Source organism: Eucalyptus grandis, chromosome 3, assembly GCF_016545825.1.
Source record: "Eucalyptus grandis isolate ANBG69807.140 chromosome 3, ASM1654582v1, whole genome shotgun sequence".
Lineage (NCBI taxonomy): Eukaryota > Viridiplantae > Streptophyta > Magnoliopsida > Myrtales > Myrtaceae > Eucalyptus > Eucalyptus grandis.
The window spans coordinates 8,870,423-8,893,218 of NC_052614.1; the positions used below are offsets into that span (position 1 = coordinate 8,870,423).

Genomic DNA, 22,796 nt, shown 5'->3' on the forward strand with positions numbered 1-22,796 from the left:
GGAGGTTGATAAGCTTAGAAGATTTATAGGCAAAAGAACACTTTAAGTGCCAAAACTTACGAAAGTGGCACTGCCACTTTTTAAGATAAATGAGACATTTGAGTGCCACATCCGACGAACCCCGTGGAAATCCTATGTGAGATTTTTTTTATTAATTTTCTTGCTTACATGGCTCGCCTATAAGTTGACTCAGCAAAACACACACAAAAACGACGTCGTTTTGGTATAATTTGAATTTTAATATAAAAATAATTTAATTTAATTTAAAACAAAATAATATATATTTAAAAAAAAAAAAACAAAAACAAAAGGTGGAGGAGGAAAAGAAGGTAGCCGGCGATTGAGGGCTCAGCCCTTGCCGCTACCGAGCCTTGGGCAAGGGTCGGCGACCCCGGCCGACCGATGGCGAGGGCCGCGACCCTCCCCAGACCGAGCCACGGGCTGCACCCTCACCGGATTTGGGTAGGGTTGCGAGCCCTCGTCCCAGATTTGGGCGAGGGTCGCGACCCTCACTCGATCCGGCCAAGGGCTGCTACTAGATTTGGGCTAGGGCTTGCGGGCCCTCGCCAACCCTCCCCCCTCCATCGCCAATCCTTCCCGACGGCGGTGGCGAGGCTCATCCTCGGCCGCCTCCCTCCTTTTTTTTAAAAAAATGTTTTAAATAAATTTAGTTTTAAATTTAATTTAATTATTTTTATATTAATTTTTACCACTTCAGCACTAAAATGACTCGTTTTTGCATTGTTTAGCAACGTTAGCATGTAAAACGACACCATTTTGCATTTATTTTGCCAGAAAATTGTTACGTTAGCATTTTGGCCGAATTGGCATTTAAGTAATCTATTTTTTTTTTCTCAATTTTGGCACTTAAGTATCGCTTTAGGTTGTTCGGTTAACAACGATAGTGCGAGAGTGCTAACAATGGAGCCTCTTGGAGGTGGAATTTTGGGTATAGTTTGAGGCTACATTCTTCATATGAAAGAACGGCTGTATCATACCAATTCCTACCAGGATTCGGGGTATGACAACTTCAAACTCTACATTTAACCACTGATCACGGCCTCTGTGATGTGCACCTTTTTCGATATTGCTCAAGGTGCTCTCACTGCCTTCCATCCTTTTTAATTCATCTATCCTTTCTTGCATTTCGATTCCACCCACGTCGCATCACTCCACTTTCGCAGGTTTTAATGGAACACTCATATTTATCAATTTTTTTATAAAATGAGAGAAATGGGGGCCTTTGTGTGGCATTATCAGTTTAATGCTGGATTCTGAGTAGTACTAGTTACAATGTGGGTGGTGCATCATGTATCGGTGGCAGGTTCTTCCCATGAGGGACTTGGATTTGCATTCTGTAATCAGGACGGCTACGACCGCAACATGGCTTCTCTTCCATGCATGCAATACGCGCCCGGTATTCCGATGCAAAGGTGGTCAATGGAAGAGCATCTGCCGGGCTTGCCTGGCCGGAAAACCAAGTCTGTCATATCTCACATTGTAATTATTTTGTTAGTGCTGTAGTTGATTGACACTGTTGTCTCTTGATTTTCTCTTCTTGACGAGGGGCATGGTCCCAGGAGCCTCACATCCAGAATTCATTTCTTCACGTCTGTCTTACGAATTCGATCTGCTGCACTGCTTTTACAGTCGCACAAATACAAATCTCTCCGTCCCTTACCTTCCGCTTGCCAACGTCGCTGCCACTTCACCACCATGTTTGCTTCCGTCCAATCGACCCTTTGCATTGCCCATCGACAATGCTGTTGCCAATGTAAGTGCCGAAGCAAAGCCCAAAGCAGCCTTGAACATCAACTAAGCCCCTAATTCGATTTGGGTTCATACATTATGCGACCGGCTCTGAACTTCATGTTGAGCGTTGCTCCATACAATGGTGCCGAAGTCCGAGCTAGATGCGTGACGTGTGCCTTTCTTGGGCACGAAGGTCTCCATGTACCTCCTCTTGTACCATACATTAGCGAATGCTAACTTCGCGGCCTCACCATCACCTTCACAGCTGATGGCCCCATCACCGTCACCGCATAAACTGACTGTGCACCCCTGACATTTGTCAGTTCGCGCCTGTATCTCACGACCCTCTTGCTCCCAAACAAGACCAAGGACGGATAGTTGAGCTGGCTGCGGTCCGCAACTTTAGGCGAGCACATGACGCTGGGGTGCTTGGCCACAGCTCTAACTTGATCGATGGTGTAGTCCGATGAGCAGAGGAAGGTGACACATTTGTTGAGATATCGTAACCAGGCCAAGGGAGAGGGCTTTCTGGAAGTCGACCTATCCCGCACCGTGCGCCAATGGGATGGAATATGTGCCACCGGCAGCATCGAGGAGAGGGAACCGGCATTATCGGGTGTGTAGGTGGTGGTCATGAACGCGGACCTTCTTGCGCTTGGGCTCCATTTCAGGTGTGCAGCTTTGAGGAGAGCCGTGAAGCTGCTAATGCGTGGGGATGACATGGATGTGCCTGTAGTGATAGACCAACATGAGAAGCTTGGATCAGAGCAAGCACATCATTAACCACGAACACTTTTAAGTGGATGAGTAGGACTACTTCATCTGCATAATTCACTTCCTCACCACCCACTCCCCACCCCCACCCCCCCGGGCGGCGGTTTAATTAGCTTAAACGGCAATCTTGTAATCTTGTTTTACGCATAATTACGTTAGTGTCGCCCTCTGCCACTCCACCTCAGGACCTGGTTATATCTCATCAGATGAAGGACTCAAAACTAAGTCCACATCAAAGGCAATACATAATCGACTAACCAGCACAATGCTGGACCTAAATGAAAGCTACATACAGGACAAGAGTGAGGAATGTCACACGATTGAATGAAGGTCACTCTTTTTCCATTCTTTCATGCATATTTCCTCTTTGTTCAGGCCAGTACCTCACATCCCGGACAGAAGAATGTCATGGTCAATACCAAAAGCAGATCATTTGGGCGTAACAGAACTTTGATTTCTTAAAGTTGCATTATTACACTCTTAATTTTGATATCTTAAAGTCAAGGTCACTGATTCAAAGCGAGCATCTTGCACCATACCCTATGTTGCTATGTAATGGCCGATTCAAGTAAAATGGATCTGCATAGCATTTGATGGTATTCATATGACTATGATTTCCAAGTTATTATTCTTTTTTGCTACCGTCAATTTGAGGCATGTGTTGTTACTGATCAAAACAGTAAACTAGAAACAGAAAAACTAGAAGCTATAGTTTTTGAATGAGGAAGAGAAGCACAGAGAAAACAGAGCACAAACTTGCGTACGTCAGTTTTCTTAAGAAACTGTCAAGTAAGTACAGCCACTAAACACAAAACAAAAACTGCTCAAGTACATGAAACACATAACTGTACACAAACGTGCTATTAACTTCCTAAAAAATGACAAAAACACTAAATGTATAACTAAATGAACTTGGCTGTTTTTTAATAAAAAAACAGAGTAAAACAGAGTAAAAAAAAAAAAACAGAAAACAGCGACTGAGACATTATTAATCCAACAGCATGAAGGCATGATCATGCTACGTTTTAAGTTATCATCTTCTTTTGTGTGATGCAGACACTGATTGGGAAGACAAGAATTTCATTCTGCATCCTAGAGATAGAGAGCGAGAGAGAGAGAGAGAGAGAGAGAGAGAGAGGGGCAACGCATGCTGGGTCTAACTCGAAATCTAGAATTGCCTTTCTTCCCCGCCCATAAAACCTTCTACAAAGTTCCCCATTCTCCCCACAAGAACCCGACCGGACTCCTCACGCGATGCTGCCGGTTCTTCCACGTGATCGACCCGCCGTGGGTCTCGTCGGTCTGGTTCCGCGCCACGAACGTCACAGTGTACCTCTGCTTCTCCCCCACCTTCCCGAACACCAGCCTCCTCGGCTTCACCCTCACCGCGACCGTGCTTGGCGCCTGCACCGCCACCTTGTACACCGACCCGGCGTCCCCCACGTTCGTCAACTCGCGCGAGTACCGGACCACCTTCCTGTTGGGCCTGAATAGGACCGAGAATGACGGGTAGTTGAGCTGCCCCGGGTCGGAGAGTTTCGTCGAGCAGGTCACGTTCGTTCGCCGCACGGTGCTCTGGACTTGCTTGATCGTGTAGTTGAGGGAGCAGACGAAGGCAATGTAGTCGTCGGCGGTGAGGTCGTAGACGAGGCCTGGCGAGAGGGCCTTCCTCGGGTCGATGTGGCCCGCTCCGAGGTCCCACGGGGAGGTTGGGGTTCCGTCGGCTGCGTCGGTGATGGGCTTCCGGGTGTTGTCGTGGACGTAGGCGGTGGTCATGAGCGCCGACTTGATTGCGCTTGTGCTCCAGGTTGGGCGGGCGGCTTTGAACAGCGCGGCGACGCCACTGACGTGTGGGCAAGACATGGATGTGCCTGAAAATGGAGCCGTTAGAAAAGATTATGGATTCTGGAGTGCGCACACCACGTGCTTGATTGTTTACTCAACAGAGGAGAGGAAGGACGAGAGAAGTGGGCAATGTCAATGAACCTGAGATGATGTTGAACTGGACACTCCTTTTGTCAGTAGGCAATTCCGTGGGGCTCACATAAGCCGGCCAAGAGGCCAGGATATTGACACCTGGGCCAATCACGTCAGGTTTCAAGATCTGCACGGACTGGAAGTATGGCCCTCTTGAGCTGAACGCGGCCACCACCGGCGTCGGCCTGACATTGACCTCCTGTGCGCTGGTAATGACCAGGGCAGTAGGGTTCCGATCGGTCTTGGCATATTCCCTAATCACTATCCCTGCCTTTGCACCAAGGTGAACGGTCGGTATCAGGTGGCAGTCTGCCAGCAACTCCTCACCACCTTCCTCGGCTGTGTTCACCAGTATCATTCCCACTCCCCCGGCATCACGCACCACCGCGCCCTTCTCGACGCGGGCATTTATCCCTCTGTCGCAGAGCACCACCTTCCCGCGCACCACCCTGCGGTCAAGTGAGCCTGGCAAGCACAAACTGCTTTCGTTTCCCTTGTTGTAGACCAGGCCAACCAGCTTCTTCCCCATTCCTGGGCCACCATACAACGATTCTCCAGGGAACCGCATCTTGTTGCCAAGCAATGCATGGGCCGGGAAGTTGCGGTCCAGGGTAGACGCTCCTACGGTCATGATCCACGGGGCTCCATTCGAGAGAGTGCCCAGCTGAGGACCATCGTTTCCAGCGGAGGCAGAGACGAAAATACCCTTCTCCATTGCTGTGAACGCTCCGATACCAATGGTATTCTCGTAGTATTCCCCGTCACCTCCACCAAGGGAGAGAGAGATCACGTCGACGCCGTCCTTTATGGCCTGGTCCATGGCAGCGAGTATGTCGGAGCTTGTGCAGCCATTTTCCCAGCATACTTTATAGCTGGCCACCCGGGCATGGGGAGCCATGCCCCGTGCGACGCCTCTTGCTTTGCCGAGCAAGCTGGCATTGGCCACTGGGGAGCCTGCGGCGGTGCTCGACGTGTGCGTCCCATGTCCATCGTGGTCCCGGGGGGTTTGTACCTCTGTCATGTTACCCTCTGCACAATGAACGTTACCACATTAATATCCATATAAATTCAAGTACTCGATGCATTTCTGCCTACGATTTCTTTTAAGGTCCTTCGGTTCACAAGGTTACCTAAAGCCTCGATATAGCCTTTGGCGAAAAAATAAGCGCCGATGAGCTTCTTGTTGCACAGCGAAGGATCAAAATCTGGTCCCTTCACGCACTTTCCCTTCCACCGGGCCGGAACCTCCGGGAACCCCAAGTCGTCAAAGCTCTTCGACTCGGGAAAGACCCCTGTATCAAGAATGCCGACGATTACTTCAGGAAATGGTTCATCAGTCTTCTCGGTAGGGTTCCCCGTGCCGGGCCACAGCCCGAATTCATCTTCCACTTTCAAGAAGCTTGGCGTCCGGGTTGTGTGGAGATGGTACATGACGTCCTCATAGACCCCGAGCACCGCGTCTGATGACCGGAGGGCCTCTGCTTGATTTGGCTCGAGGGACGCAGCGTAGCCATGGAAGGCCTCGCTGTACACGTAGAGTATATCGGTGGCACCAGAGGCGAGAGACTGGAGGTTGGCGCTGTACCAATCCTGGCTGGTGTTGAATGTCCCGGGGACGCTTTGGTCTGTCATTTGAACAATGTAGGTCTTCTTGGCCATTGCGCAAGGGAAGGCAAGAAGAGAAAGAGCTAAGAACGGCAACCAAGCAGCGGAAGAAGCCATGGCTGGATGATCTCCCGTTGCTTGGAAACCCGAAAGAGGATTGATTCCTCACAACCTTGTAAATTCTGATCTTTATAGTCGAAGATTCTTCTTGCGTTGCTATTTTTAGTCTGTATCCGGTTGGTTCTTTGGCCTCCGTGTTTTGCATTTCTAAATCTAATCCAGATCCATGCAGGAATGAATCTGGTATATTTAGAGCAAGTGAATCTAAATTCTAAATATGGATTAACTTCTGTTTTAGCTTTCTGGTGCAATGAACAAGGGCCATACAGGCTGTTCAGCTTCTCAATCTCAGTTTCCATACAGGCTGTTCAGCTTCTCAATCTCAGTTAGAATTGAACTGATCTTCGCCGCTCCGTGGAAGTTGCATGTAACATGTTATTATCTTGTGGCCATCTTTCCATGTGACGCATTATCAGGTAATTACTATTTGTGGTGCATGCATCTGTGGCACTTTTTGGTTATGAGGTTCTTCTGTTCACATCCTGTAATCACGAAGACCACTTAACTTCTCTTCCATGCATGTGACATGCGCCGGTATTCCGACGTCGAGGTGGTTGATGGAAGGGCATTTGCTGGGCTTGTCAGGCCGAAACTCGCAGAGAAGCTTTGGCCGGCCCCATCAATGCTTTTGTCTCAATGGATGGTGTCATACTATAATTGTAGCGTAGACAACTTGGTGGACATGGTCACTGAGATTGATGGATTAAAAATCGCAATTTCTTGGTTCAATAGTTAGGAATAGCAATCTCCATCGTCCGTGGATGTAACTTCATACAACAATGATTCGATTAACACGCGTGTACGTTCGTAGGCCACCGAAAGGAGGACGCTCTTCGATCTAAAGTTAGGCAATCTGAGCTCGAATTTGATTATCGATCGTGTCTTGTAGGGGAAGATGACAGCATATGTGGGGGGATGCCGATGAGGTTAAGTGTGGACGTGCATATAATGTATGAGCGTCGTATACCGTGTCTTTGGTTGACGTCATATATTTTTATGAATTTCGACTTACTAGCTATACATTTGTATGGATAACGATCTATAAGTTGGTAATTGCTAGTCCTATGTATCAAATCAAATCCTAATGTAGTGGATACCATAATTACATATGTAATATTAGGACCTTTTGAGGTGATATTTATTGGGAAAATGGAATTTCCCCATATATTTCAACGAGCAATTCATGAATAAATATAATATATATTAGGAGTGATTGATTCCAAGATAGACGCTTCTCACTTTGGAATCAGGAACCTCTCGTTAAGGGCCGGTTCCACAAAATGAGAATTGGGAACCGCCCATAGGTGGTCCAATTCCTAGGCAGGTCCATAGAAACGGTCAACTTCATAACAAAAATGATTAGGTGATTTTTCGGAAGTGTTTTATGTCGAAAATGTCCACTAAATTAGCCCATCTTCTATACTGAAATATTAGCTTTAATACAATCCACCTTAGCTTTGTATTGTGTTTCCGGAATATGCTCAATATGATTGACAACATAAATCAACGAGCAACAAAGCAGCAATGACGACTGACCTTAAATCGACATTCAAAGGGACTCTCAGTAGCAAACAAAGACAAGCAACAATGAGAAGTACGAGCAAGCATACATCAAGCAACAAGAGGGAGGCAAGAGACTTGTGAGGCAAGACAGCGAGAGGGAAGGAGGCTAATTGCAAGGGAGGGCTGGAGGCAAGACCATGAATGCAATGACGCAATAGAGGGCCGAACGTGAAACTGAGAGCTTAGTTGACTCGCTAAGAGGCAAGGCGATCGACAAACCAAGAGGTGAGAGAGTTTAGAGAGCTGGGATTTCTTTCTTTCTTGAGAGCAATCGTGCGTGAGAAGGTGGAGGATTAAGGTGAGGAGTCTAAGGACCGACGAGCAAAAGAACTTATTGAGAGGGTTAGGATTTCTTTTACTAAAAAGCATGAAAGAGCTCAAATTTATGTACCGGTTCAATCAAAGTAATTTAGGATGACTGTTTTACACCTAGAACTGGACCGATCCTAATGAAAACTGCGTAAAATAGTCAATTCAATCTAATTTTGTGTGATTCATATGGTTTTCGATTCTTTTACACATTCTTAATATCCGTGTAACATTAGTTACATGCAAAAGTGGCCTCGTTTCTTGGTTCTTGAGGGGAAATATCGGAAGCGCAATTTGCGTTATCCTTCACGGGGTTGTAAATAAGGTTTATATTTATTGTTAAATAATAAATAAAATATAGTGGTTACAAACAGAGTCGCTTTGGCCGAGTGGTTAAGGCGTGTGCCTGCTAAGTACATGGGGTTTCCCCGCGAGAGTTCGAATCTCTCAGGCGACGACGCTTTTATTTTTCACTCTTTTGTCTTTGTCTTCCCCAACGTTTTCGTCAGGTAGTACTTAGCTTCTCTCTCTCGGATGAGTCAATGTCAAAAAGGGCTATCGAGTCCAGCTCAGAACGAAGCGATGTAAGCGAAGAGCCTGAAAAATGGATGTCCCTTTGCTAAGAAGCAAGTACTGAGACTTCGTTTCTCGTGGTCCAGTTAGTCGCAATAGACATAGCTCGGTCCAATCGGCCCAACGATTCGTCCCTTCGTCGCCATTTATTTAGCTTCCAATATCAACAATCACTTTAAACTTAATCAAAGGAAACCTGATATTGACTCAAGTTTCCCCAAAATTCATCCAAGAGTGACCAGATTGAAGAGTAAAAAATCAAATCGCTTTGTTTCAAATCCAAAAGTCGACTCGCTTGGACCATGGACACAATTCAAATTTACTCCCCTGTGACGGTATCGCCGAATCAAGGATTGACCTCAGAATCAACGCTCCTCAACCCAAGTTCGACCTAAATGCATCGCGACAAGAGGAGAGCGAGACATAAAGGGTTAAAGGTCAAACCTTCCAAGAGAAGTTAATTCAATCATCAACAATACTTTGTCTTCAGGCTTCCCTCGCGAAACACTTGGCTAAAGCGGGTCATTTGCCTAACCAGATCAACTCCCCGTTTCACAAAACTAAAAATTTTCCTAAATCTTATTAATGAGTAACACCCCGCCGCTGAATGGTTCAAAAGGGCAGCAGCCTTAAGGACGAAATATCTGAATGGGGTGAATATGGGATCTGGCCCAATGCGCAATGCCTGAATACTGAGGATGTACTTCATCTCCGGGACTCGTCACCAAAGGATCACAGGGATAGGACTGAATCTCAGTGAAAAAAAAATTAAAATATATATATGCCTAGAGCTAAAAGAAAGCATAGATATGATCAAATCTCCTTGAATGTTACTGTAGCTCGTCCATATCTAGCATCACAAGGATTACTTCAAAATGAACACGCTAGATTATGTAACAGCAGGTATAACCAGTTTGCAGCACCAAATACTCAATTAACTCAATTCACAGATAATAGATCACATGAGAACAAGAAATGCTTTTCCAACTTCAATTGCACAACACTGTTGCATTAAGTTGAAAGGCACTAAAAGAAATTCAGTGGCCGTACTTCTGAAATTCCCACTCACTGTTATCTGTAAACATGAAGCACAAACAAGAACAATTGATTTTACAATAAGGAGTGGATAAATGAAAGAGAAAAGGAGAGGCTTGGGCTTAGAGTCTGACCTAGTGGACATACTTGACGAGTCTTCAACCAACGACTGATGCAGTGAAAGTGAAATGCATGGTTGCACACTCCTATAAGATCAAAAGCACATTATTTTGTACTTTTAAAGCCAAGCATACTAGGTGCAGGAGGTAAAATGTGACAATATGAACCCATGCTTCATCATGGCACAACCAAGATAGCATGTGAACATAAACTAAGAAACAGAGCCATAAACCCAAGAAATCTACGCGTATGTCAAAGACCAACGGCATTTCTGGCTAAACTTCAGAGGCCATTCAATGACTTCGCAAATTTTTGTCTTGCAGAAAGATGACCGGCTTTCTTTACAAAGCAAGAGCTCAACCAACTACATCTATTACGCAAAAGAAAAAGGACAAAGCAAAAAACTATACACTAAGCTGTGAAATTGCAAAAATGATTTGACCCATTAAAAGACTAGCAATATCGACGCAAATCTTAGCAACTGACATTAAACAAGAACAGCTTAAAAATGTGCTCATAAAACTGGGACTAAGCCACCAATGAGCTTGAGTGACTTCTACTCTTGAACTCAAGGCATTAATTAAATAGGTTGTTCATGGAAAGGAGTAATTATTTATAAAAAAAAAAAAAAAATCAAAGTTCTCTATCATTAAAAAATAATCAATGAGATATTTTTCATCAATTTATCACTATCAAATAAGATTGTAAGAAGAAGACAAATCAAAGAAGTGGTCCTACTTTGAACATTTTGCAGATTCTGAACTAGACAAATGCATGACAAGAAGACAACAGTAGCTTGAATTCCCAAGATAAGTTAATCCTTAGGTTAGACACAATCGCAGGGACAAATAACCAACTTCAATTTCTTCTGGAAACAGGTGATTCTTCATCTCCATCTCACGTTCCATGGATAGCCACCCAGACCTAACCCCCAACCTAAAGTAGCTAAGTGGTGAAGTTTATATGACTGATGAACAAAACATCACACAAGTTAACTAGAAATATAGTTCCAGGATCTACTTCAAAGCTACTTGGAATGCACATATAAAAATAGACTTGACAGGTTAACATGTTTGCAAGTCAAATGATTAGGAGATGTGCTCTAAACTCCCCCAGCAACATTCTCACTTATAAGTGAAAATAGGGCTTGACTATCATCACTAAAGTCTACGAATTAATGAGCCAGGTATTCAGAACGCACTAAGACTTAATAATGACAGAGAACTAAAGATGAGAAGTCACATGATCATAGACCAGAGCACATACAGAAACCTTTGAGGACTCTCATAATTTTGGTCATGGATAGAAAAAGTCTCTCTATACTCGGTATGAATCTATGTGAAAACAAGGCACTCATATAAATCTACGTGAAAACAAAACTACCCTTCTGTTCTTCATGAAGATGATAAAGCATATCAAGGATCCTCCATCATATAAAGTGAAAAGAACATTTGTATAATGCGAAAGGGAGATTTATACACTTAGATTACTCATTATGCAAAGAAACAAACAGGCTACTTCAATCAATTGAAAGAAACCAATAATTTGTGAAGAAGCCATGAAAACTCCATCATCAAGAAGCCTCCTACAGTAGAAAGACATAGAGACCCAAACACTAGAAAAGAAGAGAGACAGGGTAATAGTGTGGGATAGGGATCACAAGAGGAGAGGAAGAGAACATTTGACAGATTGACCCTTCATAATGATCAAAGCCTCGAGGAGATGATCGAAAGTGCAATCTCAATGCACTTTAAAAAAAAAAAAAAAAAATTCCCAGAATTGTCCCCTAAAGTTTACCAGCTTTGACCATCAAAATGTAATCCGTAATTTTGCACGCTACTTTGAGCACAATCGATAAGAATCCACCCTACTCCTAAGGGTACCCTATTTTGATGATGCTGAGTATAGCGCATGCAGACTTGTTCATCCATCTGTTCTACTAGAAAGGACCTCTCTAACCCCTCGATTTAAAACGGGAATTCTTTTCAAGTCAAGATTTTTCAAAATGAGAATGTGTCTCTCCTATAAATTGCTCACTGAAATTTGATAAACGTCCGCATTATGAGTCAAACGAATCAACTTCTAGGAAGAGAGAGGAAAAGCACTCAATGGACACTTGATAGCCCAATTAGAACCTCCTTCCACCATCAGCACACGCAACAGGGCTACGGGTGAAAAACAAAACAGCATGACAAAACATATAAAACTCCGACAAGCTGATCCGATCGACACAATTGGGCCCTTCTATGTATAATCGATGTACAGGAATCACAGAACAAGGAACAAATGAACAGTTTCACTGGATTCTTACCCCAAGCAACCGTGCACTCCTCGCTAGTGGCGCTGGCCTGGTTCGCTTGGCACTCGATGCCTGCTCAAAAAATCTTCAGTACAGGCCATCCAAAATCCAAATCGCCACAAACGAAATCAACGAAAAACCAACATCCACAAATCGAGGTAAAAAAATAAAAAATAAAGAAACGAGCAGGTTAGCAACTGACAGAGATCCATGATGTGGTTCCGGCAAATCGCGCAGTTGTCCACCACGATATCTGCAAAGGAGAAACGCCGCATCACATCAGACGCCATCCGACCACAAGAGGACGGTCCAAAGAAAAACCGCGGGCGCTCGGAGCGCTCGAGGCTTCGCGGCAGGATCACCATCGGCTCGGATTAGGGTTTTCTTTTTTGTTTTCTTTCCACGGAAAACTTACCCCAGGCCCAGAGGGCGACGGCGTTCCACTTCTTGATCTCGAACCGCTTCGGCTTCTTCGACGAGGAGGAGGATGCGGCGGCGCCGCTGCTCGAGCCCTCGCCGGCGGGGACCATGGGGACGTCGGAATCGAGAGTCGCCATCGCCGATCGGGAACTGCGAAGCGAAGAGAGAGAGAGAGAGAGACAGTTCTTCGCTTTTTTTTGTTTTTTTCCTCGTTACCGTGCCGTTCTGGAAGGTCGACGGAAGTCCGCCAACTTATTCGGGTTTTTTACCTTTTCTTACCCCCTTTTTTAAAATTTTTTCTCCTATTTTTTTTTTTCAAACTCTCCCTATTTCAGTCGTTAATTTTTTGATATTAAAATGGAAGTGCACTCATTATATGCGAGTGATTAAGAAAATTTTAGTGGGTAATGATATTATCGGCACGACGCAATTAATTTTTTGGGTAAAGAAAAAGCAAATTTGGACTTGGCTTTCTGAGTACGGCTTGCGGTAAAAAGCATGGAAAATCCTTACCTTCTAGCTCAACGTGCTATGCCGTTAAAAGCCATATTGATTTGATATTCTTTTTATTTTAAAAATAAGTATTTTTATCAAGAATATTTAACGAATATATTAATTTATGCATAGGTTTCTTGTGCTTATATTAATATAAATACGGCTTGCGGTAAAAAGTAAGGGAAAATGATATAGATTAATTCTTAAATTCTAGCTCGACGTGCAATGTCGTTTGGAGTTATATCAATATGCTCTATTTATTCTAAAAATAAGAATTTTCATTAAGAATATTTAACCACAATATTAATTTATGCTTAGGTTTCTCGTGCTCATATTAATATAAATATTGTCCATGATTTTTTTAAAATAAAGTTTCCGAGTCTTTTGTATCTCACGTTTTCTTAATTCAATTTAGTCAAATCTATAAATTAGGAAATTGAAATAGTAGGAATATCAACTCGCTACAAATGTAAAGACCAAAAAGGTAATTAAAAAAGAACAAGTAACAGAAAGATAGCCATATTTTTGTTGTACTTTCACTCTTTTGTCTTTGTTTTCCCCCTCGTTTTTTTCAGGTGGTAATTAGCTTCCCTGTCTCTCTCTCGGATGAGGGGCTATGGAGTCCAAGCTCAGAACGAATCCATGGAAGCGGAGAGCCCGAAAAATGGATGTCCTTTTGCTAAGAAGTACCGAGACTTCATTTGTCGCGGTCCATTTAGTCGCAATAGACATAGCTCGGTCCAATCGGCCCAACGATTCGTCCGTTCGTCCCCATTTGTTTAGTTTCCCATATCAAAAATCACTTAAAACTTAATCAAATGTAACATGATATTCACCCAACTTTCCCCAAAATTCATCTAAGAATGACCAGATTGAAGAGCAAAAAATCGAGCGGCTTCGCTTCAAATCCGAAAGTCAACTTGTTTGGACCACGGACGCAATTCAAATCTACTCCCCCGTATAATGGGTTCATATTGTCACATTTTGTCTCCTGCACCTAGCATGCTTGGCTTTAAAAGTACAAAATAATGTGCTTTTGATCTTATAGGAGTGTGCAACCATGCATTTCACTTTTACTGCATCAGTCGTTGGTTGAAGACTCGTCAAGTATGTCCACTAGGTCGGACTCTAAGCCCAAGCCTCTCTTTTTCTCTTTCTTTTATCCACTCGTCTTTGTAAAATCAATTGTTCTTGTTTGTGCTTCGTGTCTACAGATAACAGTGAGTGGAAATTTCAGAAGTACGGCCACTGAATTTCTTCTAAGGCCTTTCAACTTATCTTACCGCCACCGTATCGTGCAGTTGAAGTTAACATGTTCGCAAGTCAAATGATTAGGAGATGTGCTCTAAACTCCCCCAGCAACATTCTCACTTATAAGTGAAAAATGGGCTTGACTATCATCACTAAAATCTACGAATTAACGAGCCAGGTATTCAGAACGCACTAAGACTTAATAATGACAGAAAACTAAAGATGGGCTTGACTATCATCACTAAAATCTACGAATTAACGAGCCAGGTATTCAGAACGCACTAAGACTTAATAATGACAGAAAACTAAAGATGAGAAGTCACATGATCATAGACCAGAGCGCATTCAGAAAACTTTGAGGACTCCCATAATTTTGGTCTCAGATAGAAAAAGTCTCTCTATACTTGGTATGAATCTATGTGCAAACAAGGCACTCATATAAATCTATGTGAAAACAAAACTACCCTTCTGTTATTCATGAAGATGATAAAGCATATCAAGGAGCCTCCATCATATAAAGTGAAAAGAACATTTGTATAATGCAAAAGGGAGATTTGTACACTTAGATTACTCATTATGCAAGGAAACAAACAGGCTACTTCAATCAATTGAAAAGAAAACAATAATTTGTGAAGAAGCCATGAAAACTCCATCATCAAGAAGCCTCCTACAGTAGAAAGACAGATAGAGACCCAAACACTAGAAAAGAAGAGAGACAGGGTAATAGTGTGGGATAGGGATCGCAAGAGGAAAGGAAGAGAACATTTGACAGATTGACCCTTCATAATGATCGAAGCCTCGAGGAGATGATCGAAACTGCAGTCTCAATGCACTGTAAAAAAAAAAATTCCCAGAATTGTCCCCTAAAGTTTACCAGCTTTGACCGTCAAAATGTAATCCTTAATTTTGCACACTACTTTGACTGCTAAGCGATAAGAATTCACCTTGCTCCTATGGGTACTCTATTTTGCTGATGCTAAGTATAGCGCATGCAGACTTGTTCATCCATCTGTTCTACTAGAAAGGACCTCTCTAACCCCTCGATTTAAAACAGGAACTCTTTTCAAGTCAAGATTTTTCAAAATGAGAATGTGTCTCTCCTATAAATTGCTCACTGAAATTTGATAAACGTCCATATTATGAGTCAAACGAATCAACTTCTAGGAAGAGAGAGGAAAAGCACTCAATGGACACTTGATAGCCCAATTAGAACCTCCTTCCACCATCAGCACACGCAACAGGGCTACGGGTGAAAAACAATACAGCATGACGAAACATATAAAAACTCCGAAAAGCCGATCCGATCGACACAATTGGGCCCTTCTATGTATAATCGATGTACAGGAATCACAGAACAAGGAACAAAACAACAGTTTCACTGGATTCTTACCCCAAGCAACCGTGCACTCCTCGCTAGTGGCGCTGGCCTGGTTCGCTTGGCACTCGATGCCTGCTCAAAAAATCTTCAGTACAGGCCATCCAAAATCCAAATCGCCACAAACGAAATCAACGAAAAACCAACATCCACAAATCGAGGTAAAAAAAATTTAAAAAGAAAAAGAAAAAGAAACGAGCAGGTTAGCTACTGACAGAGATCCATGATGTGGTTCCGGCAAATCGCGCAGTTATCCACCACGATATCTGCAAAGGAGAAACGCCGCATCACATCACGACGCCATCCGACCACAAGAGGACGATCCAAAGAAAAACCGCGGGCGCTCGGAGCGCTCGATGCGGCGTGGCAGGATCATCATCGGCTCGGATTAGGGTTTTCTTTTTGCTTTCTTTCCACGGAAAACTTACCCCAGGCCCAGAGGGCGACGGCGTTCCACTTCTTGATCTCGAACCGCTTCGGCTTCTTAGACGACGACGAGGAGGCGGCGGCGCCGCTGCTCGAGCCCTCGCCGGCGGGGACCATGGGGACGTCGGAATCGAGAGTCGCCATCGCTGATCGCGAACTCCTAAGCGAAGAGAGAGAGGGCTTTGCTTTTTTTTTTTTGGAAGAAAAGGTAAAAAAACCCGAATAAGTTGGCGGACTTCCGTCGAGATTCTAAAACGGCACTCATTTTTTTTTTATAAATTTTTCTCTCCCTATTTCAGTCGTTAATATTTTATATTAAATTGGAAGTGCACTCGTTATATGTGAGTCAAACCTTAGCAGGTCCTTAGGCCCGTTTGGTTCGGTTTTGGAAAAATGTTCTTGAGAGAATACAAATACCTTTAAGATAAATGGATTTTTGAAATCTTAAACTGTTTGGTAAACTAAAACTAAAAAATGTTTTAGGGAAATGCAAAACTATTTGGTAAACTTGTATTTGAAAATTCATTTGGTGCGACCAAATTAAGTGTTTTAGTTTTAGCATTTCTAAAATTGTAAAAAAATAATAATAATGAGTATATAATATTTTACATTTTCATGTTGAGAGTAATATAAAAATACATATTAGTAAATTTATTTAAAAATTATATTAAAAAAATTGATTATAGATTAAATGCAAAGCTTAACTTTTAGCCTAAGGTTCTTTTAGGTTTGTTTTTAACTTTGAATATTTTTTTTTAATTATTGCAGTATTAATCATCTTTGTTAATTAATGATCATTCTAGTGTATTGATAAAAAGTTGGGTTATTAATTGTCAAAAGATAAAAATGATATAAAAAAAAAAAGGTGAACTTTCCACGTGGGACTAGTTCCATAAACCTACCCGATTCCTTGGACAATTTCCGGTACCATTTTTTAGAAGCAATGCTTGGTAGACGATTCTCGATTCCAAAGTGAAAACCACCCACACAAACTATGTTCACTCCATAATCTGCTCCTATTATCAGTGATTAAGAAAATTTTAGTGGGTAATGATATCATTGGCACGACGCAATTAATTTTTTGGGTAAAGAAAAAGCAAGTTTGGACTTGGTTTTCTGAATATGGCTTGCGGTAAAAAGCATGGAAAATCCTTATCTTCTAGCTTAGCGTGTAATGTCGTTCAAAGCTATATTGATTTGATATTCTTTTTATTTTAAAAATAAGTATTTTTATTAAGAATATTTAACGAAGATATTAATTTATGCGTAGGTTTATATGGCTTGCGGTAAAAAGCAAGGGAAAATGGTATAGATTAATTCTTAGATTCTAGCTCGACGTGCAGTGTCATTTGGAGTTATATCAATATGATATTCTATTTATTCTAAAAATAGGTATTTTCATTAAGAATATTTAACGACGATATTAATTTATGCATAGGTTTGTCATGCTCATATTAATATAAATATTGTCCATGATTTTTTTAAAATAAAATTTCCGAGTCTTTTGTATCTCACGTTTTCTTAATTCAATTTAGTCAAATCTATAAATTAGGAAATTAAAATAGTAGGAATATCAACTCGCTACAAATGTAAAGACCAAAAAGGTAATAAAAAAAAAAAAAGAACAAGTAACAGAAAGATAGCCATGTTTTTGTTGATTTAGGAAATGGATAAAAATCCGGATGGTAGTGTAATTATGAAAAATTTGTATTGTATTATGAAAAGTTGAGGGACTAGATTTTTGCTTGGGTCAAAGAGAAACTATATCAAACAAATTGAAAGTTTGAAGACTAAATCGAATGTTTGGAAGTAATTTGAAGACCACATTAGACAAATTCAATGTTAACAAGGCACATCAAACTAGGGGTAATCAGCTTCAAAGTGGGCGGTTTCCCTACCTAGAATTATAACTAATGTACAAGCTTGGGATTTTAGAAGCTCAATGGAAGTTTGCAAATTTATTCGAGCTTTTCCCTTTTGATCCAACTTTTTTAAATTTGTTTTTCACCCTTTTTCAGTCATTAATTTATGATATTAAATTGAATTGTGCTCCTAATCCACGAGTGATTAAGAAAATTTGTGTTAATGATATTATTTACAGGACAAAAAAAATGGTCATAATAATTATATGGCATGTTAAAAAGAAAAAGCAAATCATACTCGACTTTCATAATACAGCTATTGGTAAAAAGCAAGGAAAATGATACAAATTAATCTTAGTTATATCAATTCGATATTATTTTATTAAAAAAATAAGTGTTTTCTATTAGAATATTTAATAACGATATTAATTTATCCATAGGTTTCACGGGCTTATATTAATATTTATTAATATAAATATGGCACAAATTCAAACTATAAATTACACATGGGTTTTTTTTTTTTTGCAAAAAATAGATCATTTGGAAAACATTTTTCTAAAAAAATTTGCTTTATATTGGTTGAAATAGTTGTTTACAAAAAAATATTTTTATTATCGATAATAAATTATGTCTCAATATTTTTGTAGACGAAAAAAAAAATTCATTTGTTCATATTTGTATGCAATATTAATGATCATTTTTAGGAAAATATTTTTCAAATAATTTATTATTTACAAAATGAATTGAGCCTATGTGTAAATGAATAGTTCGCATTTGGACCACTTATTCATACTCCGCATGTTTCACAGGAAAATAAATTATTTGGGAAATATTTTTTTGAAAATGATTTCTTATATCACTTGAATATTAGTCAATGAAAAATATTTTATCTATGGACAATAATTTATTTTTAAAATTTTTGTGAATTAAACGAAAGTATTTTTCAGTCATTCATTTTCTAAAGCGACGAAAATGATTATTTTTAGGAAAACATTTTCTAAATCATTCAATTCCTGCAAAACAAATGGAGTATCCGTTACTTTCTTATATTTTAAGAAAAATTTTACGTGCTTCTTTTTTTATTAATTTTCTGAAAAAAAAATTGGGGCAACGCATTTATGAAAGCAATTGAATTGCTTGGTCCAATGACTCCTGTATAGTTGTAAAAACTGTGTCCACATTAGAGCTAGTTGAGTTACATAGGATGATTGATATTTATGTCAAAGATTTCCAGCTAAAATTTACTGAAAAGATTCAATTCATAAATTATCAAAAGGTTCAGGATTAAATTAGCCAAACTAAAAAGGCTTGAGACTAAATTAGCATAAGAAGTACAATAAACTTTAGACTTTTCTATAATTTCTTCTATAGTCCTAAAGACCTCAATAGCAACATTGGTATGGAGTGATGTACAAGTTCTTTTCACTCACTTGACTCTGTACATTATACTTGTATTAAAGAATCAACCGATCAGTCTGTTCATTCAAAAAATGGGGAACAAAATAAGCCTTGCTCACTGGAAATAGGGCAACCCTCCAAGAGGCCCAAAAAAAAAAAAAGAAGAAGAAGAAGAAGACGACGACGAAGAACCTTACGATTCAAGCCTACAATCAACTCTATGTCATCCAAAACCATCTTGAACATAACCTTGTGATTATTTACACTGCCCCTTCAATCAGTCAATCATATTCTTCTCATCCTTTCTGGTGCAATGGTGAACCAAACCCATGTCTAGGGCTTCTGTGTCCCAAAGCAGTGTCTGACTGAATCACAGACTTGGGAGATGGACTTCTGTGATGCCTTTGATTATGACGATGATGATGGCCGCGGTCTCTCTTAGCTTGCCTCGGCTTGTCACTCTCCCTCGCCTCTCTCTTTTTGCTCAGATCACCATCAGGAGGAAATGTGAACACGAACGTGCCCATCGGGAGGTCGTTGAAGTCCTGGAGCGGCTCAAGCGTCTCCACCACGGTCCCCACCGTAGGCCTCTGCTTTGGCCTGTGGCTGAGGCACTGGTACGCCACTTCGGCCGCCTTCCTCGCCCCGGCCTCTGAGTACTGCCCCTCGAGCCTCGGGTCCATTATCCGGCCCAGCTTCCTGGGGTCTCGCAGCATCGGTCTGGCCCACTCGGCCAGCTTCTGCTCCCGGGCAGGCCTGGTTTTGTCCACGGATTTCCTCCCCGTCAGGAGCTCCAGCAGGACTACTCCGAAACTGTACACATCGCTCATCGCCGTAAGATGACCTGAAGTCAAATTGAGAAGAGATGATTTTAGGAAACTCAAGGATGTAAGTGACGCGTTAATTTCAAAGGACTTATTAGAGTTTGCTTTTCAATCGAGCACTTGTTCTTACCGGTCATGAGGTATTCTGGAGCTGCATAGCCCTGAGTGCCCATGACCCGGGTTGAAACGTGAGTGTCGTCTCCTTCGGGGCCATCTTTCGCTAGTCCAAAGTCTGAGAGCTTCGCAGTATAATCCTGTAAACAGACCGAAGATGGAGGATCCATTAGCCCAAGACATTACAGATCCTAATCATCGAAGTTTCAGTTTTCAGGGCAAGCATAATCACTGCTTGTGCTAATACACAAAAGAAATGCTCACCGAGTCTAGTAAGATGTTTGAGGCTTTGAAGTCTCGGTATATGACCGGTTTCTCTGCTTCATGCAGGAAGGCCAGGCCCTTTGCTGCTCCCAGAGCAATTTTCATTCTCGCTGACCACGGCAATGAAACTGAATATCCTGCAAGCAAAAGCAAAGTTAACCGGGTTATAATCGGATGTTGCTTGTGGGAGAAGCTAAGTAATAGGCAATATGATCGTCAGAAGCAAATATGTGCAGATGATTGAAAGCTAGAACAGAGTGCATACTTCTGAATAGTTGATTCTCTAAACTGCCACGAGGCATGTATTCATATACTAGGAGCCGGTGTTCTTCTTCACAGCAATAACCGATCAGCTTCACCAGATGAGGATGCCTCAATTGTCCGAGAAATATCACTTCTGTCTGCCAAAGAGAAATTCCAAAAAATCAGTTCTGATCCAAACAGATGATGAGAAGGAAAAGTTCTAACTGCATTTAGTCATCAGATTGTGAATTCAAGACAATAAGCTCAGCTTACCAACCACTCTCTATGACCCTGCAATCCATCCAAATCCAGGAGCTTGACAGCCACAGGCTGGACCTTCAAGCCAGGCCTAAGCTTGTCGTCGATGAAGCCCTTGTGAACAGGCCCGAACCCCCCTTCACCAATAAAGTTGCTTGACGAGAAGCCCTGGGTGATCAGCTTGAGCTCCTGCAGGGTGAACACATGGAGGTTCGACCCTGCAAGAGATATGGAAAGGTCTTCTGAGAGCGTCAAGCTCGGGTTGCTCAAATCCGACAAAGAAATCCTTTGGAAGGAACTCTGCTTGGACACCACTTTCTTGGGCTTGCCGAGCTCGGTTCCTTTCCCGCCACAGCATGGCACAACGTAGCTCCACAAATTCTTCTTGACCGCCATCGACAATGCAGATTAAAATCGCTTCGCTTCCTAGATTCGAAAATCACAAGACCATTTCTTTTGCGGTCAACTAGGAAATGAGGGAAAAGTTCCAGCTGCAATCAAGCCAGAAAGTTGCAGATGGAAAAATGGCTGGTGATGGAGATGATTTAGGGACTATTTATTCAAGTCCCCAACCGCCCTCAAATTCAGATAGGTCTGCAACTTCCTCACACAACCCGTTTGAATTTTCTTAATCTATCTTCTTTCTTTTCTAGTATTCTTTTTTTTTCCTCTTTTCACATTAAATATATTCCTTGTATCATCAGAAAACAGCGGGCAATAACAGTATTGTTTGGAAACAGCCCCTCCGTTGACCATTTCCTATATTGTAAAGCGATGAGTCCCGAGTCTCTCTCGATGAATGTTCCACACGCGGTACAATAACACGGATGACTGTTCCACACGCGGGACAATAACACGGATGCCCCTCTTTGACTTTTGCACAATTGGTAACAACCTCAATTGAAAAAAGAAAATAGCTTTCAAATTGATTAGGCTCGTGTGATTCTGGTTTCATACTAATGAAAGCTCTAGGTGATGGGAGCCGCAGAAGAGGAATTCAAGACTGCTGAGTGGATAGGTAAACCTGTGTTTCTCAATGCAATCGAGCAGCTTGCTTTCTCCTCTGACTAATGATTGATCAGCTTTACTTGATTCGGTAAACAAAAGGAAGCTCTGAAAACTGAAGAAGAGTTGATTTCCTGGTTTCTTCCTCAACTGTTGCACTTATGTGAATAGATCCAACAGGTCCCAGCCACAAGTTAGGACCAAGATAAAATGATTTATTCGGCTATTTCACACGCAAACGGCAAGGCGAAACAAAGTATATTGCACCTAATTTAATACACATACAATAATAGAGTTGCGATAAAGTACTTTGCTTATTTTCGTGTAAACATGAGGTATGGTCAGAACCCACTTGTCAAAACATATTGTTTTCTCTGGTATTGTCTGTATAATTCCTGTCTGGGTTAGGTTGCTTTACATTGTCTCTCTCCTGTTCCTGGATTCTAGAAGCTTATCCGCGACGTGGATAGATAATAGTCACGTTCCGGTTCAGAACAAGTCGAACACAACCAAGACTTTTGTTATATTTTCAGTCTTACGAAATCTAATCAAACCGAAAGTTGGGTGCCGAGTCTTTGCTCTCTGCAGGTCTGATTGGTGATGACAGTTTCTAAAAAGTTGAAGTTGACCTCGGCAAATTAAAGAACAGACCACTTGGTAGCGGTTGAGCTATCATCCACTCAATTTCCTGATAAGCTCGGCCCGTTCCTGTTTGTTATTCAGGAACCAATAAA

General features: G+C 41.8%; 5 protein-coding genes and 1 non-coding gene across 6 annotated transcripts; 1 reads left to right on the top strand and 5 right to left on the bottom strand.

Moving 5' to 3' along the window:
* Nucleotides 1-1,985: 1,985 nt before the first annotated feature.
* On the bottom strand, nucleotides 1,986-2,474 carry LOC108958105 (subtilisin-like protease SBT1.8). The gene has a single exon (XM_018870007.2). It carries the CDS (start codon nucleotides 2,472-2,474, stop codon nucleotides 1,986-1,988), a length of 489 nt encoding a protein of 162 aa, XP_018725552.2.
* A 1,255-nt stretch (nucleotides 2,475-3,729) lies between these two features.
* Nucleotides 3,730-6,225, bottom strand: LOC104439001 (subtilisin-like protease SBT1.8). The gene is made up of 3 exons (XM_010052136.3): nucleotides 5,634-6,225; nucleotides 4,513-5,532; nucleotides 3,730-4,397 (listed from the first exon to the last, which is right to left on the bottom strand). The coding sequence occupies exons 1-3, from the start codon at nucleotides 6,223-6,225 to the stop codon at nucleotides 3,730-3,732; spliced, it is 2,280 nt and encodes a 759-aa protein (XP_010050438.1).
* A 2,250-nt stretch (nucleotides 6,226-8,475) lies between these two features.
* On the top strand, nucleotides 8,476-8,557 carry TRNAS-GCU. The gene has a single exon. It is a non-coding gene; the product is annotated as a tRNA-Ser (tRNA).
* An 884-nt stretch (nucleotides 8,558-9,441) lies between these two features.
* On the bottom strand, nucleotides 9,442-12,789 carry LOC104436408 (RING-box protein 1a). Its single transcript, XM_010049168.3, has 5 exons — nucleotides 12,543-12,789; nucleotides 12,330-12,380; nucleotides 12,140-12,199; nucleotides 9,843-9,914; nucleotides 9,442-9,748 (listed from the first exon to the last, which is right to left on the bottom strand). Exons 1-5 carry the CDS (start codon nucleotides 12,682-12,684, stop codon nucleotides 9,711-9,713), a joined length of 363 nt encoding a protein of 120 aa, XP_010047470.1. The 5' UTR covers nucleotides 12,685-12,789; the 3' UTR covers nucleotides 9,442-9,710.
* Nucleotides 12,790-15,156: 2,367 nt separating this feature from the next.
* LOC104439002 (RING-box protein 1a-like) lies at nucleotides 15,157-16,320 on the bottom strand. The gene is made up of 4 exons (XM_010052137.3): nucleotides 16,097-16,320; nucleotides 15,884-15,934; nucleotides 15,684-15,743; nucleotides 15,157-15,209 (listed from the first exon to the last, which is right to left on the bottom strand). Exons 1-4 carry the CDS (start codon nucleotides 16,236-16,238, stop codon nucleotides 15,157-15,159), a joined length of 306 nt encoding a protein of 101 aa, XP_010050439.2. The 5' UTR covers nucleotides 16,239-16,320.
* Nucleotides 16,321-19,265: 2,945 nt separating this feature from the next.
* On the bottom strand, nucleotides 19,266-21,678 carry LOC104436409 (serine/threonine-protein kinase RIPK). Its single transcript, XM_010049169.3, has 5 exons — nucleotides 21,073-21,678; nucleotides 20,822-20,957; nucleotides 20,557-20,693; nucleotides 20,309-20,432; nucleotides 19,266-20,198 (listed from the first exon to the last, which is right to left on the bottom strand). Exons 1-5 carry the CDS (start codon nucleotides 21,451-21,453, stop codon nucleotides 19,651-19,653), a joined length of 1,326 nt encoding a protein of 441 aa, XP_010047471.1. The 5' UTR covers nucleotides 21,454-21,678; the 3' UTR covers nucleotides 19,266-19,650.
* Nucleotides 21,679-22,796: the final 1,118 nt, after the last annotated feature.